Source organism: Sphaeramia orbicularis, chromosome 10 (assembly GCF_902148855.1).
Source record: "Sphaeramia orbicularis chromosome 10, fSphaOr1.1, whole genome shotgun sequence".
NCBI classification, from domain to species: Eukaryota; Metazoa; Chordata; class Actinopteri; order Kurtiformes; family Apogonidae; genus Sphaeramia; species Sphaeramia orbicularis.
The window spans coordinates 20568112-20589072 of record NC_043966.1 but is presented as its reverse complement, the minus strand read 5'-3'; the positions used below and the strand labels follow the sequence as shown (position 1 = coordinate 20589072).

General features: G+C 38.4%; 1 protein-coding gene across 1 annotated transcript in view; it reads right to left on the bottom strand.

Annotated features, from left to right (window-relative positions):
• enox2 (ecto-NOX disulfide-thiol exchanger 2) overlaps positions 1-20961 on the bottom strand; it is a 230979-nt gene that overhangs the window by 160235 nt on the left and 49783 nt on the right. Inside the window, exon 2 of the mRNA XM_030145753.1 lies at positions 7519-7612. Coding sequence (XP_030001613.1) covers positions 7519-7552 — 34 coding nt within the window. The 5' untranslated portion in view covers positions 7553-7612. The remainder of the gene's footprint in view (positions 1-7518; positions 7613-20961) is intronic.

Sequence of the window (20961 nt, the reverse complement as noted above, 5' to 3'; positions counted from 1 at the left end):
ACACTTTTTTGACCGTGTTGGGGAGACAGGAGCCAAAAGATCAGTTGGGCTAACTTTTCTGCCAACGATCGGCAGTCGGGTTGGTGTGTCTTTGCCTTGAGAGACGTTCAAAGACTGAAAGATGCACTCCTTATTTTGTATTCTATGTTTCTGTGTAGTTTTCACTGTCTTTCAACACTGTCTATGTCAGTGTTCAGAGAGACATTAATGTTGAATAGACATTTTTATAAAGCCTTGCCTTTTATTGTGTTGAATCAGTGTAACTACAGGTGGCGTTTCCAGAGACTCTCTGTACTACAGTAATCAGAGATATCACAGTAACATGAGGGATCAAACAAGACTTTAGAGCAAAACAAACATGGAGGCACACCAACATCATCAATTGGTTTTGGGTCTTACACTTAACACTCCCAAAAGAAAACAAAAGAGAAACTGGTGGATGAAGTGGTGTCTGAGAGGACAGATTCAGAATGGCTTTTCTAGACTGCAGACTGAGCTCGAAGTTGTACTAATCAGCTGTCCATCCAAATATATCAGAAAACCATCCATCTTCCACCCACTACTGTTATGTGAACATCAAGAGTGGGCTCATCATCATCATGGTTTAAAACTTTGCCAGTTTGATGTAGTACTTCATGCAGTAGTATACTCCATGAGCTGTTGACTGAGGAGCTGATAGATGTATGAAGTATTCTGACAAAAAAACACCTGAAGCTGGTTTAACCCCTTGAACAGAACCATCGGTGTGGATCATATAACACTGTTTCAAATTCTTTCACATTTTGTTAAATCCTTTGTCTCGCATTTGTTCCTGCAGTTTGTCATGCATTGTGGCATTTGTTGCCATTTTCCACCTAATGTGGCATTTATGTTTGTTTCTTGTATCAAATCGAGGGCGGTTTTGGTCTCCTTACTGGTCAACACACACAGACACAATAATTTACTAAACTGGTTTTCATTGCACTTGCATACGTAAACTTTTTCATGCTCCAACAGTTGGATAGAATCATTCCTGAATTTCACATTATATTTGTAAACTGCTCATAATGCCAGGCAATTCTAGCAGATAAATGGTTCCGACCAGCCTCGAAATAAGAACGCTCCCTGGAATGTTACGCAAGGAGAAATGGACCCAAAATCGACCTAATTATCTCTAGCGTGGAGCCAGCTTTATTTCCCAAATCACACCGTCCTATTTTCTCTTGGTATCGCTGCACTGTGCAGCATCAATATGCCCTTTCCAGTCAAACAACAGGGTTCAGGTAGCTGCTCCACGAGGCCTTTAGAGAAGAGGAGAGGATGATATTTAAAAAGGTTCTGCTCAGCAAAAAGCCTATCAGTTTAAAGTGGCTGCAGTGGTATTTGGTGTCTTCCATTTTGAGATCAATGAATGGTGTGTTTGTGGCCCAGGCACCAGTGAAAAATGTCATTAACTCCATTGCCCTCTATGGAGGAAGACAGCCAGCACAAAATTCTGTACTGAAGATGGGGGACATTTCTGTCTTGTACCCTCGCTAGTTATCTTTGCCCTCCATCGTTCTTAATCCTTCTCTTTCTAATTACATCATTTCTTCTCCTCCTCCCTCCTTAGCTCACATCCCTGCCCCCTGACTGATGGTTAGCAGATGATCATCTGGACAGGAAAGGTTGAGGTGACTCCCCAGCTTAAGTCACACCTCATTAAATGAGCTTCACAGTGTCCCAGTTCACATACTGGTGTATTCCTACTTGGATGAATTTAATGAGTAGCGGGGGAGTGACAGGGCACCATAAAAAGTAACTGGAGCTGATGTGTTTTGAATCATCTTGGCCATAGATAGAAGAGAGAGTTACAGGAGAGAGTTAATGTAGGCTCCTTGGTAACAGACGCATCTGTTCTAAAAATTGGATTAGGCTACATCCAAAAGGAGGCCAGCCCAATCTCTAGAGAATCTTTCCTTAGTATGAATATTGATGGAAATGGGTCTCAAACAGAGTGCAAAACAACTGTTAACCCCTTTGCACTATGCTGAAATGTTGTTAACTGCACTAGCTGCCCCGCCATCATTCACAGCCAGAGGATCACTTGACTCAAACACCACTCGGGCATTTGCCATCAATATAGCCAGAAGAGGTGGCGATGACAAATCATGTTTGTTCTACATTACCACACTGCATTAAAATGCAAAAACTCCACTGATACGAGCAGGGGAAAAAAAGCAGTTTATGCGAGTAAGTGGGCACTGTAGTGCATTTTGGGGGCTGTGCTGTGCAGCCGTATGGCTGTGATGTCTGGCACGTACCAGCAGCTTTACCACAGGCGTTAAACTTAACAGCCCCAAAGGTAACATTAACACAAAGCCAGGTTACATCTTGTACCCAGACCACCAGCTAACACCAATAGGTTACACAGACTGTGGTGAGCGTTAGCCTAAATGGGATACGTTAAGCACCAAGACTTGATTATTAAATATTTTAACAAAATAGAGCATTTATATGTGTCTATTTTAACCAACTTCTTTATGTTCTTATAGAAGCGGAAACCTGTATACAACATTTATACATAATCAACAGAGATCAACCAATAATGGACTTTTTATAGGCAGATATATTAATAGTAGGTTGAAGGAGGAAAAGCAGATATTATACCCACACCCACAGAATAAATTCAGTAGGTTACAAATGAACAATCATTAACTGAGCATCTAGTCAAAGTAAATTTAAGTAAATGAATAAACATGGATCACTGATCATTAAATTAAAAGTAATAAATAAATCTGAAACTGAACTTCAAACTAACCCTAACCAACCACAAAAAATATAGTTAGGAGCTAGTTTACAGAGAGACAGAAACTAAATATGAAACAACATTTCACTAGAACAAATCTTTAAAAGATATGCATTTCATGTTGTGGACTGGTTTTATGGAATACAATGTGACAAAATATCAAAGATGAATATAAACTTTATTTTCCAGAGATATGGTATCAATGACCTAGAGTACAATTGTAATAGTTATTGATGGTATGTTATAATTACTTCTCTTTTTCAGTAATTTAATAACTAACCTATTCTTTGTTACAGACTCTATACATTAGCCGATAAGCCAAGTCATGTAAAATTGGGGTAGAACAATGTAAGTTCAGCTTCTTCCTACTCCTTTTTGGACGTAAACTATTGTTAAAGAGCCACAGTGAAATAGTTGTACATTGTGTGACTTTTTTTTTTTTTTGGGTTGATTTATTTCTTTCAATATAATGGAGTATTCTGTTTAAACTGGTAATTTCTTTTTGCCTTTTGTTCATCTTCATCTTTTATTCCTACTGATGTTCGAAATAAAGTCTATCATTATCATAGTTTTAGTTTTTATTTTCCACTAAAGTCCAGCCACTGAAAGAAAGAAATTATGCTGATACTGATGGTTTATAAAACGTCCTATTGTCCAGATTGATTAATCCTTCCAGCTCAGCAATAAGACCGCTAAGTAGATGTCAAATGGTTGACAATGCTTACATTTTACAATACGTTACATGGTCATCTCTTTATTTGATGAATAAAACAGTAAAATATGCATCCATTTTGAATACGAAATCATTATAAACGTGGGTTAAAGAAGATGCTGAACCATCACTGTGGATTGTTTTAAAGGACAACAGAGACCTGTTTGTTGATTCTGAGAAGTAGGACAACCTCCTTTTTTCAAGCTAGCAAAAATGCATGGCCCATTTGCAACAAAATATTGCAGTATGAATCAGACAAATCACCACATCAAACCTTGAACTCTCCATTGTGCACCTTTGCAAAACATTAGATGAATGCATTATTACATCCACTTCTACTTCAGACAGTTATGCAGTGTAGGGCCGGTGTGCACAGAATTAAATTAGTTCATGGAATCCTTTGTGCACTGTGCAGGCTAAAGCAAATTATCCATCAAGGTATCTTTTCTTTTTGTTCATACAAGCCGAAAATTACCAGGTTTGTAGCGAGATGACAGTGGCCTTAAGTCAGTGTTCATTAATCACAGGAGTGACAGAAAAGACTTGACATCTTCATTGTCTTGCAAACTGACCCGAAACACCTTTAAACTACTGAATGTTCCTGAACAGAGGAGAAGGAGATTGGTAGATAATTAAACTAGCTAAAGTCAAATGTAGTAGACCCTGTAGCAAACTCTGCAGTGTACACAGGTGAGGAAAGAGAGGGGATGCAACATACAGAGCGGAGCAGACAAGCGGGAGGGAGGGAGGGAGGGAGGGAGAAAGGCCAAGTATCAGACAGAGCATTCATTATCACCTGACTGACCTGCATATTGCTCTGTGTGAGCATAATAGGAAAGGACACACTCATCGGCCAAAGCCCAGCAAGAAAGGCGCTTTTCATTCCCCTTCTCTTTCCTCTCACTTAAACAATCTGTCAGTTTCTTACTCTGTTACTATTCTCAGACAATGTACTGTAAGATCACACTGTTTCTGAAAGTACCGTTATGGTTCTGAGGGACACACAGCAGCCAATATAATAAAGAATCCTTTAAAATTCTCCATTGGTCATCTGTTCATTTAATGAGGACTATTAAGTGTTTTGTTTCTACTCTGTTACTTACATGTGGAGGCAAATAAGACAGAGTGTGAAGAGGGTTTTTTTTTCAGGGGGGATTAGATGTTGTGGTCGCAGTGTGGGAATTTTAGATTATTAAAACATTTTCCCTATGTGTGTGAAAGACATTTTCCAATAAATAATATTACATTGTTTTGAATCAGAAGCAGATAATAAGTAAGCACAGCCCACGCAAAAGTGCTGCAACAACAAATCAATTAAATCGATCCAACTTGATTCTTAAAAGAGTTGGCAATGAATTCGGTAGTCGATTCGTTGGGTCCTGAGCACGTTAGTACTGAGGCATGCCCGCACGCTGTGTAGTGTAACAGAGGAAAGCACAGAGCAGCATGGCTGAGGCTTCGGATGCCAGGTCAGATTTTTAAAGCTAGGTTTACATTATGTTCGCAGTGGCCACAGCAGCCCCGTTTGCCCGAAACGTAGAGAGCAGTTTATGTAACAAATCTTGAATACTGAGAAAAGAGTAGCCAAAATCCCATGGCGCGCTACGTTTAGGGACAAACGGCGCTGTCGTGGTCACCGGGAACATAATGCAAACATTAGCTTAAGATAGCCTACATGTCGTGATTACTTTAGCCCACTAGCTAGTTAGACACTATGGTTGTAATTATAACATTTTCATCCATCTCCGTTGCCTATCATTGACCGGAACTAACACATACAACGCTAGTTTGATAGCCCATAACTGGAGCTGGTTGAAGACTGTAGCTTGCTAGTCTTTAGCCATAACACATCTAGGTAGCGGGCTAGTGCTCGCTAACTATACCAAAACCCATTGCAGGGATCTTATCATTAGTGACTTTTCTGTAGCCTAGCCTATATTGCTTTGGGTTAAATACCGATCTTTGAGAATTGAGTCTTTTGTGTTTATCGGATAAATCAACAGATTAATCGATTATTAAAATTATCGTAAGCTGCAGTCCTACCATGCAACAACAGATACACCCAGGAAGAGTCATTATTTTGGTTTGATCCTCTCCACATTGATTTAGATTTTAAGTTAATTTCGTGCAAAAACGGCTTGGGTATCACAATATGTTTCATACAGGATTAATATAACCTGGTGACCTCTGGTGATTTTAAATTTAACCTCCCACGTCTGTGTTTTTGCATGGGATGAGCAAAGTCACTTTTTTACTCGAATGTAGTGTCATTATTCCACAGTTCTGATGTCAAGGGCAGGTTCACTACCTGGAGATAACTGCTGAAAAACAGAAAAATGTTCCTCCTCTAACCATCACTATTTTCATCCATCTTATTATGCTTTCAAATGTCCCTCTTCTGAAGGATTTAAGTATGTCCTTTCAGTGAATATCCTTGCTGTATTGTGGTATGAGCCTCCTGGATTTCCACCTAAAACACCTTGTTTTATCATCATCACTAGCGCAGCCTTCACACTCCTCAACCAGGATATGGGCTGAATAAACGCACGGAAGAAAAGAAAATGCTGCACATCCCACCAAATTACAGAGATGTCAATTCACACAGGACTAATACACAGTCGTGGAAAAAATTATTAGACCACCCTTGTTTTCCTCAATTTCTTGTTCAATTTAATGTCTGGTACAACTAAAGGTACATTTGTTTGAACAAATATAATGATAACGACAAAAAGAGCTCATAATCGTTTCATTTCAGAGCTGATATCTAGCCATTTTCCATGTTTTCTTGATAATAACCAAAATCACTTCAGTTCTCACATCAACAGTTACAGCATTGTACTGACAGAAACAGTGCTTTTAGACATTCTATGTTTTCTTTTCTGTCTGTTTTAGTCACATGATACACACAGGAGTTAGTACTTGACTGCATAACCATTGTTTTTTGATGACTTTTGACGGTCTAATAATTTTTTCCGCAACTGTATTATCATAGGACCTCTGGATTTTCTGAAATATGGTGTGTAATTTGTGTTGGAAGTTTCACTTTTCACTTTAGAAATTAAACACGACAGATTAAAACATTTGCATCATTTACAAAGCAAACATGATGTAAGACTAATCTCAACAAATGATTTGCTGCTTTTGGTTGGTACTCCATCTGCTAATAACATCTAAGAAAGTAAAGAATGATAGTGTTTATCATTATTATTATTAATAATAATAATCATAATCATAAAGTTTATTTATATAGCAATTTTTGCAGAAAGATTTCACAAAGTGCTTTACAATCAAATCAGAAGAAAGATACATCGGAAATAAAACACACAGTTACATACACAGACACAGGCAATAAAATACAAAACCAACTGGTCATAAAAGCCACCCTTAACTAAATGCCTGTCTAAACAAGAAGGTCTTCAGTTACTTTTGAAAAGACTCAATCGAGTTTATGTTGGGCTTGAAGTAAAAGTCAGCATATGTACACAATGTTCAACTAAACTGGATCTCCATATCGTGTTTAACACCAAAGTTGCCTGGTTATGAACGCATTTTAAACAGACATACCCAGTATATATGCACATATGGATGTCACTTTAGATTAATGCAGCATTCATAAATACATTATCATTCGCTACCACTTCACAAAAGAAAGTCATCTAGCATTTGAGAGAGTGCAAATGTGCCTTTGTTGTTAATAATGTGTGAGTTAAACAACTTGAATCAAAAGCTCTGAGAATAATTAAACCGAGGATGTCGTAAGAACATGAACAAACGTGAATGGAAAAAGAAAAATGTAATTGAAGGGCAAAGGCGAGGAAGGTTCAGTGGTTGGGGAAACTAAAAAGATATTTTTCAGTAGTAAATATTAAAAAGAAATTGAATATATTTGTCAGAGTGTACTGCAAAGGCATCTAATCTTTTTTGTAATGTGGAATGTCTGCCTTTCATTAAAAATACCACCTCTCCTCCTCTAGAACAAAACTCAGCAGAAATACTTGTGTACAAAGTTCCGACACAAACAAAAAGCCATGCCTCCTACCTGCGACTCGGCTTGATCTGTAGTCTTTGTACATCCTAGAGCTGCTGCGTCGTTGTGTGATCCCTGCTTCGCTAGCCTTGTAGCAAATCCGGTTCTGAATAAAAAATAAGAATAACAACAGTCTGATCAGTCACTGTTTGTTTTGTTCATAAAAAAAAAAAAAAAAAAAAAAAATGCCATGGAGGAGTTTGTTAAACCACAAAGTCTGCAACCCGACTTATTCATTCTGTAGCCATTCAAGGACAATGACTGAGAGGGAGCGGTTAAGATGGGCCAAAATAAAAGGGCTTTGTCTTGAATAGAGACAGAAGACAAACAGAGGAGAATCTAATTCATCCGTTCCTCCAGAAGCCACGACCTCCCTGCTTTGTGGAGCAGAAGCTCATCCGAGTCAGACAAGGCTCTGAAGCTCCAAAGTGTCCCCATTGACTGCACTATTAACACTAAAACTGGAGGAGGGGGGGTCAGCATAGGGGAAATATGAAACGCCAAAAGAAGGATGTAAAGAGAATTCTGTAATGCATTTCATTCCAGCCAGAGCGGCCCTGAGGGTGCTGTGATGACCAGAGTAATTGGCTTTCTCCAGCTATGATAATCTGCATCAGTCATGGCATTGCCAGCACACGCTCAGACCACTGAGAAGGTCACAGCGATCCCCGAACCTTGCACCACTTCTGGCAGCAGGCACTGAATTCTGTCTAGAGGTACACAGTGAGACCTTTATTTTATACTTTTAGAGAATTTAACCTGTACTTCAGAGGGATATTAAAGTTATTTTTTTATAATAAATACTTTCTGCTTCTGAGAATTCCAGCTTGTGGCACAGATAAAAAAACAGCCACCGCAAATGTCATATAAAACAGCTCACACAAGCCAAGTATATGGCTATGCATGATTCTTTTTGATTATTTGATTAGATGTGAAGTAGAGCTGCACAATATATTGTTTGAGCATCATCATCATGATGTTAATGTGCGCAGTAGTCACATCCTATGTCCTGCAATATAGGAGGCAAATGAACTCAGTGTGTTCTCATCTAATTTCAAGGGTATGTGACACGCACTGCGCGTAGCAATCCACCAATCAATCATTCTTAATCAGTTTGGAGTGAGTCACTGGTAACAGCGTTGAAAAATGAGCAACAAACAAGAGAAAATCAGCATAAACGAAGACTTGGTGCAAAAAAGAAAAGCAACATCAGTTATCTGGAATTATTTCGGGTACAAAAAGAGTGAAATTGAAACACGTGTTATGTGTCGACAGTGCCTTGCACCTGTCGACACAACGAGAGGAAATACAACTAATTTGTTTGACCATTTACGTTGACACCACACAGCTATTATATCCTCTGGAGTATTTTTTTCATATCGCGATATATATATTACAGAGTTTTAAAAAATCGCAATGTCAGTTTTTCCAGTATCATGCTGCCCTAATGTGAGGTCTCTAATATGTAGGAAATAGGGATGCAAATAATTAATCGACTATCAATTCACTGCCGATAAGAATTTGCTCGATAAATTACAGTAATACAGTAATTACAGTAATAGTCGGTTAACTGCCCTTTTCCACAGCAGCATTTGTGATGTCGACAGATGTCGACACTGCCTAAACTAGGCTTCATCGCTAATGTTGAATATCAAGGGAGTCACCCTGTCCACCTGTCCCACACCTGTCCGAAAGCTGCCGGCTTGTCCGTGCTGCGACACCGCGGCCAGCATCGGGACTGGGATAGCCGGTCATTGAATCAGATTGTGGCGTTGATGAGTTAGAATCGCTTCAGGGACATGGTGGAATGAAACACAGACCGGCTCGTCTGTTCGTCCCACATGCTGCGGGTTGCCTGGTTGTTCCCATGTGAAACTCCTCCGTACTGAAATCTCACTCCATCATGTCAGGTAGTAATCCAAATATCAGAAATGCCCATTTCTTCTAAACTGCCCCTCTTCAGATCCATTTATTTTGTTTAGATCCTCTGCAGAATTTATTTTGTTATATTACATAAATGTCACTGCCTGTACTGTATCCCTAATGGTACAATAAAGGAATATGACATGCTTTTTCCATGAAGCAAACAAACAATATTTAGCTTTTATTCTTATAGACCCTATTGAAAGAGAAATTGAGGTTCACAGGAAAATCACCACTTATCAATTAATCGTTAATCAATCGACAAGGTCAACCAACTAATGATTAATTAATTAATTAATCGATAATTTGCATCCCTAGTAGGAAAACAATTAAAACAATTGTTTGGTCTGCAACCCAAAAATATTCAGTTTACTGATATAAAAGAGGAAAGCAACCAAAACAATTAGTACAATTTAACAAGCTAAAATCAGAGAATTTAGCTTTTTTTTTCCCTAAAAACCCATTAAAACTGATTCATTGCTTATTAAAGTGGCTGCTATTACCGTAATTTAATGTTACTCAACAAAACTAAAACTCACTGCATCTCCAATAATGTACATACCACTGAAAATAAAACATCATCTGTTATCAAAATGTGCAAGCGGGCAGAGTCACCACATCTTCAAAGAACACTGTAACGCTTCGACAGGATTTTTCAGTGCATGAAATACGTTACGCTTTATCTTGTAAGTCAGGCAGTAATAAGATTCTTATCACTCCCTGACATGACATGTATGTAAGGTTTGTATTATTATATGTATGACAATTTGTAGAAGATGATGACGATGATGACATGTTCATGGTATCTTTGAAGGCTACCATAAAAGCTCTGCAAACAGCTTTTCACACCTCCATCATAGCAGATAAACAGTGAAAAAAGCCCTTGACAGTCACAGATGTCACCCCCGCTAATCACTCTCTATGCTGATGTTATCATATGTGGCCTTTTCAGGATTTTATTTAATATATTTAACAGCCAACATATCTGCCCAACATAAACCGATTCAGCATTTGCTATTTTCTGCGTCTTCCAAACATTGTAAACACTATGAGATGTTAGGAGTCATTTTAATAACTCTTCTGGAACTTTGTGAAATCCTGTTAAATTCATCTTTACTAATTTATATGACTCAAACAATAAAAATTAAAGCATCCAAACAACACACCACCTGGCACATTCACAAACGGTTTACTACCATTACTGTTATTGGAAAAAGAACAACCGAAGGGATGCTGGCAACACAGTCATCTTAACATGTATTTTTCTTTATTATCAAAATGACTATAATCAGATCTGCTATGATCTCATAATGTGATTCAGTTGATACAAGTGATTATCACTAGAAAAACCTCAGGAACACACAGAGTAGTGAGGGGATGTTTACACTATTTATTCATTCTGTTTCCTTCTTTTCCACATGGTTTCAATTGCGAAAAAACAATGCAGACTGTAATAAAATACTTGAGGAAGGAGAAAAATAGGAACATGATTAAAATACTGGCATGTGTTCAAAAGGGCTCTTGAAGCATGAATGTTGGAGAAACAGATCGTATAAGATTTGGTGTGTGTGTGTGTGTGTGTGTGTGTGTGTGTGTGTGTGTGGGGGGGGGGGGGGGTGAAACAGCAGTCCAATAATTAGGACCCTTTTCAACACATCAACACATGATGGCCTGTGGTCCTTGTCTTCCTATTTAAGCTTTTTTAGCATGCTGAAACGAAAATCAACAACTAACTAAGCCTTGGAGTGTGAAAGAATGCTACTAATGAAACAAGTACAGGGATGATTTTTACGGAAGAAAAGAAGAAAAAACTAGGCTTTGTGTAAAATTACATGGATTTCAGTCTGAACTGTCTTTTCTCTGTAAATATGATTTAAATGTTTTGCAGAAATTAAACAATGCGCACATTCAATCTTCAAAGCACTGAGTTGAGTAGAGTCATTTATTATAGACACAACGCTATCTCAATGGTCTGTACAGTATACCAGTAAAACCTAAGAGGGGGGCCGATCCAATCCAGTATCGGTATCGGGTTCCGATACCAATGATCGGAAAATTCCGATCCCACCTGCGGAGATATCCGACTATGAGCCATATCTGTGCTTTAATGTTGCCTGCTGAAATGACTCCACAAGTGATTCCCTGCCGGCTGCTCCGCTAGCTGGCTGCAAAATGTGGAATGGATTTCTTGAATGGAGGGGTGTCTTAATGAGAAACGGAGTAATGAGACACGCCTCCGTTCAGGAAACCCATTCCACACTTTGCAGTCAGCTAGCATGCGAGCAATGAGCAGCACTGTGGCTAACCAACTTTTGATCACAACAGACCGCAAAGCAAGACAGCGACGTGCAATGTTTGCAAAGCCGTTGTACTGACTGGCGGAAACTCCATCAAGACCTACAATACTGGACTTCAATATTGACAGTCAATTTGAAACCCTTACAGTTGCATATTTGTTTTCAGGGTGGGATTTTTCCTGTCAACAGGATATCCTGTTTATCTGACCTTATACTTACCTCAGGTTGCCTTTTGGAACATACATGCATACATTCGTACATATCATACTTGCCTGTAGAGAGGCGTTTATTATCACCTCATATAAAATCAACAATAATGATAGTAATAATATTAAAGGGGTCATATTTTGCTAAACCCTCTTTTATTAGTCTTTGGTACATTTATTTGTGTATTTGGACCCTAACAGCTCAAAAAGTTTGAATTTGAACCCTCCAGGTGCTGCAAAGCTATCTTTATATTAATTCCGGCAAAAATCGAGTGGATTTCTACAACTCGTTTCAATTCCTGCTTAATTTGTTACGTTTTATAACTAGTTACATCACAACATTTGCACATATAAGGTCAAGACTTCCAACTAACATTTCTCCGAGTGCGCCATAATTGTTTATCAGCAGCAGCGGTTGTAGTAAAAACTGAAAATATGTCCAAACTTTGAGCCGATTACCTAAAATGTTCAGTTGCTGGTTGAACAGGACAGGGCAGCGCTGCCAACAGCCTGGAGGGGGTGGGGCATGAAGTGGCTCACGTGCATTTAAAGGGCCAGCGCTCAAAACGACCTTTCTCGTGTCATTACTCAGAAATAGGGTTGAAGATGGACCTGTGGAGTTGAATTAATGAAGAATTCAGACCCAAGCATAGCATTTACAGTTTATGCAGACCACAGGGAAATGTCTTAAAATGCATAATTCCATTTAAAAAAAGCAAAATATCCCTCCTTTAAAGCAAACCGAGCTCTGGTATTGAAATAGTATTGGTACCGGTAGATACCCAAATTCAGATATCGGGATCGGATTGGACATGGAAAAAATGTAGGTTGTGCATCCCTAGTAAAACCAGTATAAATACGAGTATGTCATACACCACAGTAATGGCAACTATAAAGACAAATCAAGGCCAGTGAGAAAAATGCACACACCCACTGTGAGTACAGAAAAATAGGCTACTTATTCTAGATTAGCATGGCATAAGCCTTAAATTTCAGAAGAATAATGACAGTTATCCTAATTTGGAAAAATAAGAGTTTTCTTAATGGTGGAAAGCAAGGAAAAACTACTTTTCAACTCCTTTGTGGGTAGAACAACAAATGGCATTCATCAATCTAAGGCACCCACTCTCCCATCATAGTGGGTATTAACAACATTTTTCATTTCTACCCACTTAGCTCTAAAATATGTTTTCTATGTTATGGAAAAAAGCTTGAGAAGCTACCTTTAGCAAATGTGTGCACTAATGATTATGAATGAAGCACATGTGTGGGTGGAGAGAAGTTTCTCAGTGGCCTTAGAAATCAGTCTGTGAAATTGTAATTCCGATCCAGCACGCTCAAAGATATGGGAGATTTGCAGGGAGAACAAAGCTGGAGAGTGAGAGTGATAGATCCTTCCTGAAACCATGAAGGTTATTAAAATGAAGATGGTGGAAGAACGGATGATATAAGAGGTGATGATTTTTTTGAATCAATTTATGCAGTGGTCAAAAAATATCTGCAGGGCGACGCATGTACAATTATGAGCGATGCCTGCTCATGTTTAAGTAGCGGATCGATAGAGTGAACAGAGACACCGTCAGTTTTACTGCTTTGAACGGCATTAGGTCTGACATCTGCTTTGAATCCCTTCCGTCGGATATTTATTGTGCCACCTTCCATGTGTAAAAAGCTGCATTTCTAAACTTCCCTATGTATTTTCACACATAGTTAAGTGCATTTGTCATCCAGAGGAATCCGTGAGGCCAGACACCTGTGTCTAGCGAGGATTAAAGGGTCTCCTCAGCAAAAAGAGGATTATCAGAGTCAACTGGCCCCTGTGGTGATGGAGAAGGGAGATACCCCATAATAGCCCGGATGGGTCCATTCATCTTTTGTCTTCACAGTGGGAAACAACAGTCTAGGGAAGACGTGAACCAAACTGCCCTCTGCAACAATTTGCAGTACTGGATTAATCATTACCGGCTTCACAAGAACTGATCCCTACTTCACAAACGACTCTCATACCTTTTCTTCCTGTAGCTGTCCCTCAGCCGGTGTGCTTATCTCCGTGATGAAGTACCTCCTCTCCCACACAGAGATGACAAGGAGGCTTGTTTACATTTGTCTGGAAATTATAAAGATTTGTCCGCGACACTAAGTAGGGTAAAAACCACCACCTGATTTATTCAACAAATGCCACCATGTAAAAATTACAATGAAAGGGAAGGAAAACTACATTCACAGATTACTATAACAGCTTTAGCCTGGAGTCAAACTGACTATTACAGTGTTCACTCATCTGATAAATGCCAAAGGCGAGCAAGGAGTACCACAAACAGTATGTAAAAAGCATGTTCAACAGTCAACACCAGATTTTAACAAGTATTAGGGTTCCATTTGTTTGGTTGGATGAATATATGAGTTATGACAGGAAGACTCTTTCCAGTTGTCAGACGTCATATGTGCATTGTGGCAATGGAAACGCTTCATTGGACAGCAGCTTTGTCATGTTTACTGTAATGCGTTCCCCACAATTGCAGTTTGAAATACTATGTGTGCTCTACAATTAATCCTCTGTCTATTTCTAAATACGTATGTAAAAAAATAAAACAAAACAAGAAGCAGCAGTGAGGACTAAAAATAAAGCCATGATTGTTCTTCACCATAACAAAACAAATAAACACGCGGCGCTATATTTCTTTGTTAATGAGCCCCTGCTGACGTGTTGAAGAGATGACAGTCTGTCAAGCTATCCTGCACACAGAGAAACATGTTGGAGGGATGGCAGCACCACAGCACTGCAATATGTGCAGTGGAGACATACAAACTCTTAGAAATCCATTAAAATGTAAACAAAGAAGTACAGCAGTCATCTGTGCCCTCTGGATGGATTTTATTAAGATACATACGGCCGTGTATTTGTCGTCATCAGTGTTTTTCGTAATCAAAAGTGTGAATCCCTTTAAGAAGTTCGAACATTTATTTAAGAGTGTAAAGCATTAGCAGTGTTGATGTTACGCATGTTAACATATCGCAAAAAACTGCCATTTATGTTCTCCCAAGTTCAAGAAAGCCAGAGATATCAGAATAAAAAAAAAGAGAAAGGAAGGACAAAGCATGGACTCTCTTTGGCTTTTCACACCATGTAGGTTGTTGATTTTACGTGCATGGATATTTTATCTGGGGTGGTCAGTCTATTTATTTATTTATTATGTTTCATTGTGTTTTTATCTTAGTATTTTATCTGTTATGTTTTTATTGTGTTTATTTAACTGTACAGCACTTTGTAAACCTTTGTGTTTATTTAAACTTGTGCTTCATAAAATGGATTAGATTGGAAGAAAAGAATGTTTACAAGCAGTGTGTGTGTGTGTGTGTGTGTGTGTCTTCTATCACTTCGACATGAGTCAAATTAAAACTCTGAAAACAATTTCCCATAATGTTAACAGATATAGTCAGGAGACCAATGCACCACTGTCTTTCAAACACAGACAACAAACGAGCTTGTCTTTGTGTGAGGAATGAAAATGCAACTGTTAAATCAAATACAATTAAATGGTTACACAACAAGCCTATGTGGCCAAACTGCAGATTTCTAAAGCCCCATAGTGAGAACAGGGCCAATGCAAATCACTGGTGATGCATAAAGTATTTATCATCTACTATGTGGTTGCAGGAGACTTTCAAGACACTTCTTTTAAGACTTTCCTACCTCCCAGAGTTTGTGCAATGTGTTATTTTGTTGCTGAATAAATTATGACTTGCAATTAATGTAAATTTGTCAGCAGCAGGTCTGGCTTTTGAACTCCGACATGCAGTAAGTCTTCAGAGTGTAAAAACAAGAGGAAGAATTAGTCTGCCACAGTCTAGTTAATGAATGAAAATACTGCAGCTGTCACAGACATGTGTAGAGTTAGGAAATGTAGACGTATGTTTGTATCATCTAGATACCGTCAAAATATTGTTGTACTGTTGGTCTAAAATACTGGAAAATTTTGAGTTTCTAGTCAGACAACAACAAACAACTTATGCCTCCAGAAATCAGAGAAACACAGATGAAAATTGTTAAAGGTTGGTTGTAACTTGCCCACATTTGAGGTGAGAAATTTGTGATTCTCATCATGGTTTCTGATTCTACCTCCTAATCGTCATATGGGTTTTTGGCAAGATCACCCAGCCCTAGGTGGAGAAGCAAACCTGAAGGTCGCTGCCCAGAAACAAAACAAACACAGCCAAACAAGACAAGCAGAAAAGCAGGAAGAGGGCAGGGTCTCTGTAGGTAAAGACTCCACCACACACTGACAGAAGATCAGAAGTGATGATTGAGAGGGTTATTATTGTAAAAGTCTGTATGGGTCCTTTATGGAAAATGTAACATGCTTTGCCTTTACCTGTTAGCTTTTTTGGGGGTTCGTGACCCATGTGAAGCTATATCGGTTTGGGTTAAACAGACCCACAAATAACAATGGGTTGAAATCCCTGAAAATAAACTTCTCCCATGTAACAAATGGTTTATAGTATTTTTCTATGTCTTTGCAAAACAAAGTGTTATTTATTCGCTGGTCACTCTTGTACCTTGTGAACCACTTACTGTCCAAATTTCTTTACAATTACATTCAAAAAATTAATCATTTGTATTGTTAGTGTCAAGCAGATGCTAATAAAGTGGAGATTGTTTATTTGAATATAGCACATATAATAGCTATGATGCTAATTAGTGACATTAGGCATCATTGTCATAATAGTAAGTAAACAGATTTTCCGGCCTCAGGCATGTAGATTATTTTACTGATGCTACTATTGATCAGTTCCTCCGGTCATTCCAAACAAAACAAAAAAGATCCAAAAATCAGTAGAATGTCATGAAATAAACAACACCGTTACCAAACAGGGTGTTTGAAATTGACCCATGACTGTCAGGGATCATAGATAACCAGGTCAAATATGTACATTCACAAGGACTGTTGAGCAGCTTCTCATTACAAAAAAAGTGGAATACTGAGGCAAATTAGTGACAACAGTCTACAAGGGGTTAAAGTTCCATTGAGGCAAAGTGAAAAAAAAAATAAAAATTCTCCACATATAAAAAATAAATAAATAAATAAAAACACAGGCAATAGCGAAACTAATGAACCTGGCCAAGTTCTTTTCATCATTTGTAAACACTGTCTCAGTCTCGAAGCCACAGAAGTCTGTTAACTGACAGCTGTGGTGGTGGTTATAGGAGACAACCCTAGTGCCTGAACTGATTCACTAAAGGTAGTCTAGGGAGAGGCTTTCGCTCCATAATTTACAAGTGGGCTGGAAGCCAGTGTGTGTTGTTTAACAGCCACAGCCACACATGCTTCTTACATTCATGGCCAATGTTTGGGGAAATCATTTCTCTTTCTAACTCACACATACAGTGAGCTCCACTCCAGGATATTGTTCAACAGTGCCAAAAAAAAAAACAGAATTTAACTGAAAAAATAAAGGAAACATAAACAGGATTTAATATCTGCTGGAGAGTCAGAGACAACTGCTTAGGAGGATAATTATTACTGTGTGGATTAGTTTCCACCCGAGAGAAAAAAAAAATGTAATACTCAAGTGCTACTGCCAATCATTAGTTTAATATGCTAATTAGCAGGACAAAAAAATATATTCATTATATATATATAACTGTATAAGAGAAAATAACTGACAGCGAAATGAAGCAAAAATAAGTCTATGTAAATAGTTTTAAGAGCCAATCTTATGATAGCCAAGGGTTGTATATTTACTAAAATTCCTTGAAATTGTGTGCTAAAATGTGCTTGAAGGTTAGGAAATGGCACTTAGTAAACTTTACTAAAACACATGGTTGCAGGATTGCAGTGGTGTACAGTTTAAAGGTGAACTGTGAAAACTGTTGGGTTATACCATATACATTTGTTCATTTAAAGTCAGGTATACACTGAGATTTCAAACTATTCCAGAACAAACATGACAACACAAAGCCATATCTTAGGTTGTGGCTAAAATACAGCACTCCTTTTACGCACAGTTACGTATAGAGAAAGTTGTCATGTTATATCGAGTCGATAACCAGGTGCTCATTTGTCATTTCTCCCTAAACTTTGGAAGTTTTATTGTTGATTCAAATCCCAGTTTTGCAATGGTGAGACCATTAGCTTAGCATTGTTTGCAATAGGGATATCCCGATCCAGTCTACAGATCAGTATTGGCTGCCGATCTGGCATTTTTTACAAGATCGGATCGGATTTAGTAGAGCGTCTATAAGTTTCACTTTCACTCTGTGTGTACTCATTCCGAGGTAGCCTATGTGTGGTAGTGATGTGGGAGTCAGTTTATCTTCAACCCACAGGACTTTTGTGGAATTATTTGACCCAAACCAACCTGATCCACGAGTGACCCGCTGATGTGCACATCACTAATGTACGGCATGGAACGCACCCCCATATAATCTTTGGACGGACCTGTCCATAGACGTGCTACAGGAGTGGCAAACATACGGCCCGCGGACCAAAACCGGCACACCAAAGGTTCTAATTTGGCCCACAGCATGAATTTGGAAAGTGCAAAAATTATACTAAAGTTATTAAGAGTCAAGGGTGTCATACTTGTTTTAGTTCAGGTTCCACATTCAGCCCAAGTGTGATCTCAAGTAAATAATAGCATCATAGCCTATAAATAATGACTCCAAATTTAAATCAAAACTTCAGTGTAAAAAGTCAGTATTGGATCGGTATTAGATCGGTATCGGCAAAACTAATAAAAAAAAAAAAATTGGATTGGAAGCAAAAGAAAATACAGATCGGGACATTACTAGTTTGCAACCATAGGGCACAGATAAACCATATAAACTGATGATGTTATGTTTTTGTACATCTATGTATGTTGTAGTCTACATACATGTCAGAGCCAAATTTGTTTCCATCTTTGCTGCAGTGTGGCTGCTAGTAAACTTACAAGACTGCTAAAATCTCATAATCTGCAGGAGCTTTACAGTATTAAATAAAAACGCATTTGGTCTTCCTCAATTTTTCCTTTATTTTGTCCACACTGTAGATGTACAACTCATTTTATTGTATTTATTGTACAAGAATATCAATGAAAATAGTGTTTTGTTATCAAAAAATGAGTTCTCAGGATCACTGTAACTGATTTTTAATAATTTAATAATATAACTTAATAATGTATACTACAGCAAGTCAAAACTGTTATAGTTGCGGCAATGGCCATCACACCACGAAAACCATTGTCGTCTACCTAATACGATGCACATATCTGGAGTCTGAACACTACAACTGGTTGAATGTGTCGTGAGAGCACTGCTGGAAAAGAGCAGAGATGTTGAGTCAACCCACCCTTGGTAAATAAATGTTTAAAACGCACTCTTGCATGTGAGGAGGTACTTTATATGGGGCTCGTGTCTTCCTGTCACAAGTACTTAAGTCAGGGAGAAAAGGTAGAAGGGAGGGCTTAAGGACGTGTACAGAGGGGAAAGGACGGGAACAGGACGCCAATACCACCACTACACGCTGTCTTTAACGCTAATTTCCAGCTAAGACCTTAAACATAGAGCCAAATGTATTAAACGCAAATCAAGAGGGGAAATACTTAGAAAGAGGCTAAGCAAATCAGTAAAGAAATGAAAATGCTTAGTTGGTTTAAAGAGAATCAAAGTTCAAACATTCTCATTACAGACAGGGCTTTCATGGGCATGATTGAAAATTGAGTGGTTAAAGGATGTTGAAACAACGATAGCTTTTACATTCCAAAGACCTGGTTTTCATTACATAGGCTGCCCCTGACTGAAATACTCTCAAGCAACCAAAAACAGCCCTAATGACCTGAGGACGGTGTTGCTTCATGTTACAAGTACTACACGTGTGTGGGATGTAGTGAGTCAGTGACCACAGGCAGTGGTTTTTTTTTTACCTTCTCATTCACTTATTCCACAGTGAATAAAATGTGCTGTATAATGTTGGAGTCGGATTTATCTATATTTCAAGTTATGTCAGCTTTCTGACATACTTCCCCGAGTTTACACAAAACACCAGTGTCGAGCTGCTACACTTTTAACAGATTCTGTTTGTGTCTTTGCCTGGCGCTTGGACACACAGTTCAATTACTTCTAAAAGACCTGAAAGAATACGTGAAGTGTTGTTCGTGCTGGAGTGTATATTTTATGCAAGGATCCGCAATTAGAAAGAATAAAGATTTGCTTGTCAGTCACAGTAATGGAATAATACTGTCTGTTCTGCGAGCGCATGGTTTGAGGAGGCATCCTCATTTAGCTGGTCCATTGTGTTCTCTGCAGGCCCTGACCAGAGTGCACAGCCTCTGATTGAAAAGCAGATGAGTCACTTCTGCTCCTCATTGCAGCCTCCTCTCTTAACACCTAATTACCTTGTCTCAACACTGGAGTCGCCTCTGATAAGAGGTTTGAGCTGCTTAAAGGTAAAAAGAAACTGTGCAGCACACTGGCACAATTAAACCTACTGGTCTCAGAATGTAGCATCAGCACTGGGTTTTTAAGATGTTCTAGTATTTCATCAAACATACACGGCATTTATGTAAAAATGTCTACATTCCCAGCAATAATGCAGCTGCTAGGCTCAATTAAACAACAAACTGTACATTAAAATACATCCACTACATGGACAAAAGTACTGAGACATGTTGAATTCAGGTGTTTCTTTTCCAACAGGGGTCTGGGATACAAAACAATGACAGTCTGCTGTGATAAATATCACTGCATTGGTTAGTTTAGTTATCTTTGCTTCCAAAATGCCTCATAGATCGTTTTTTACTTAATTTCTCTCAACATTGATTTTGTTTTTATCCGTGATTATGATTTTAAATGTTCTACCTCTAAATTTCTAAAATATTTTTCATGCTCTGACTGTAAATAATAACTTTCTACCACAACTAACCATCTACTTTATTCACATCACACTTAGGAAGAAAAATCTTCCATTAAACTTTAGGGAAATATTGGTGTTTATATCTCTAAACAGCATGAACAGGACATCTTACGAGCTGTAGCCATGATGTGTCCA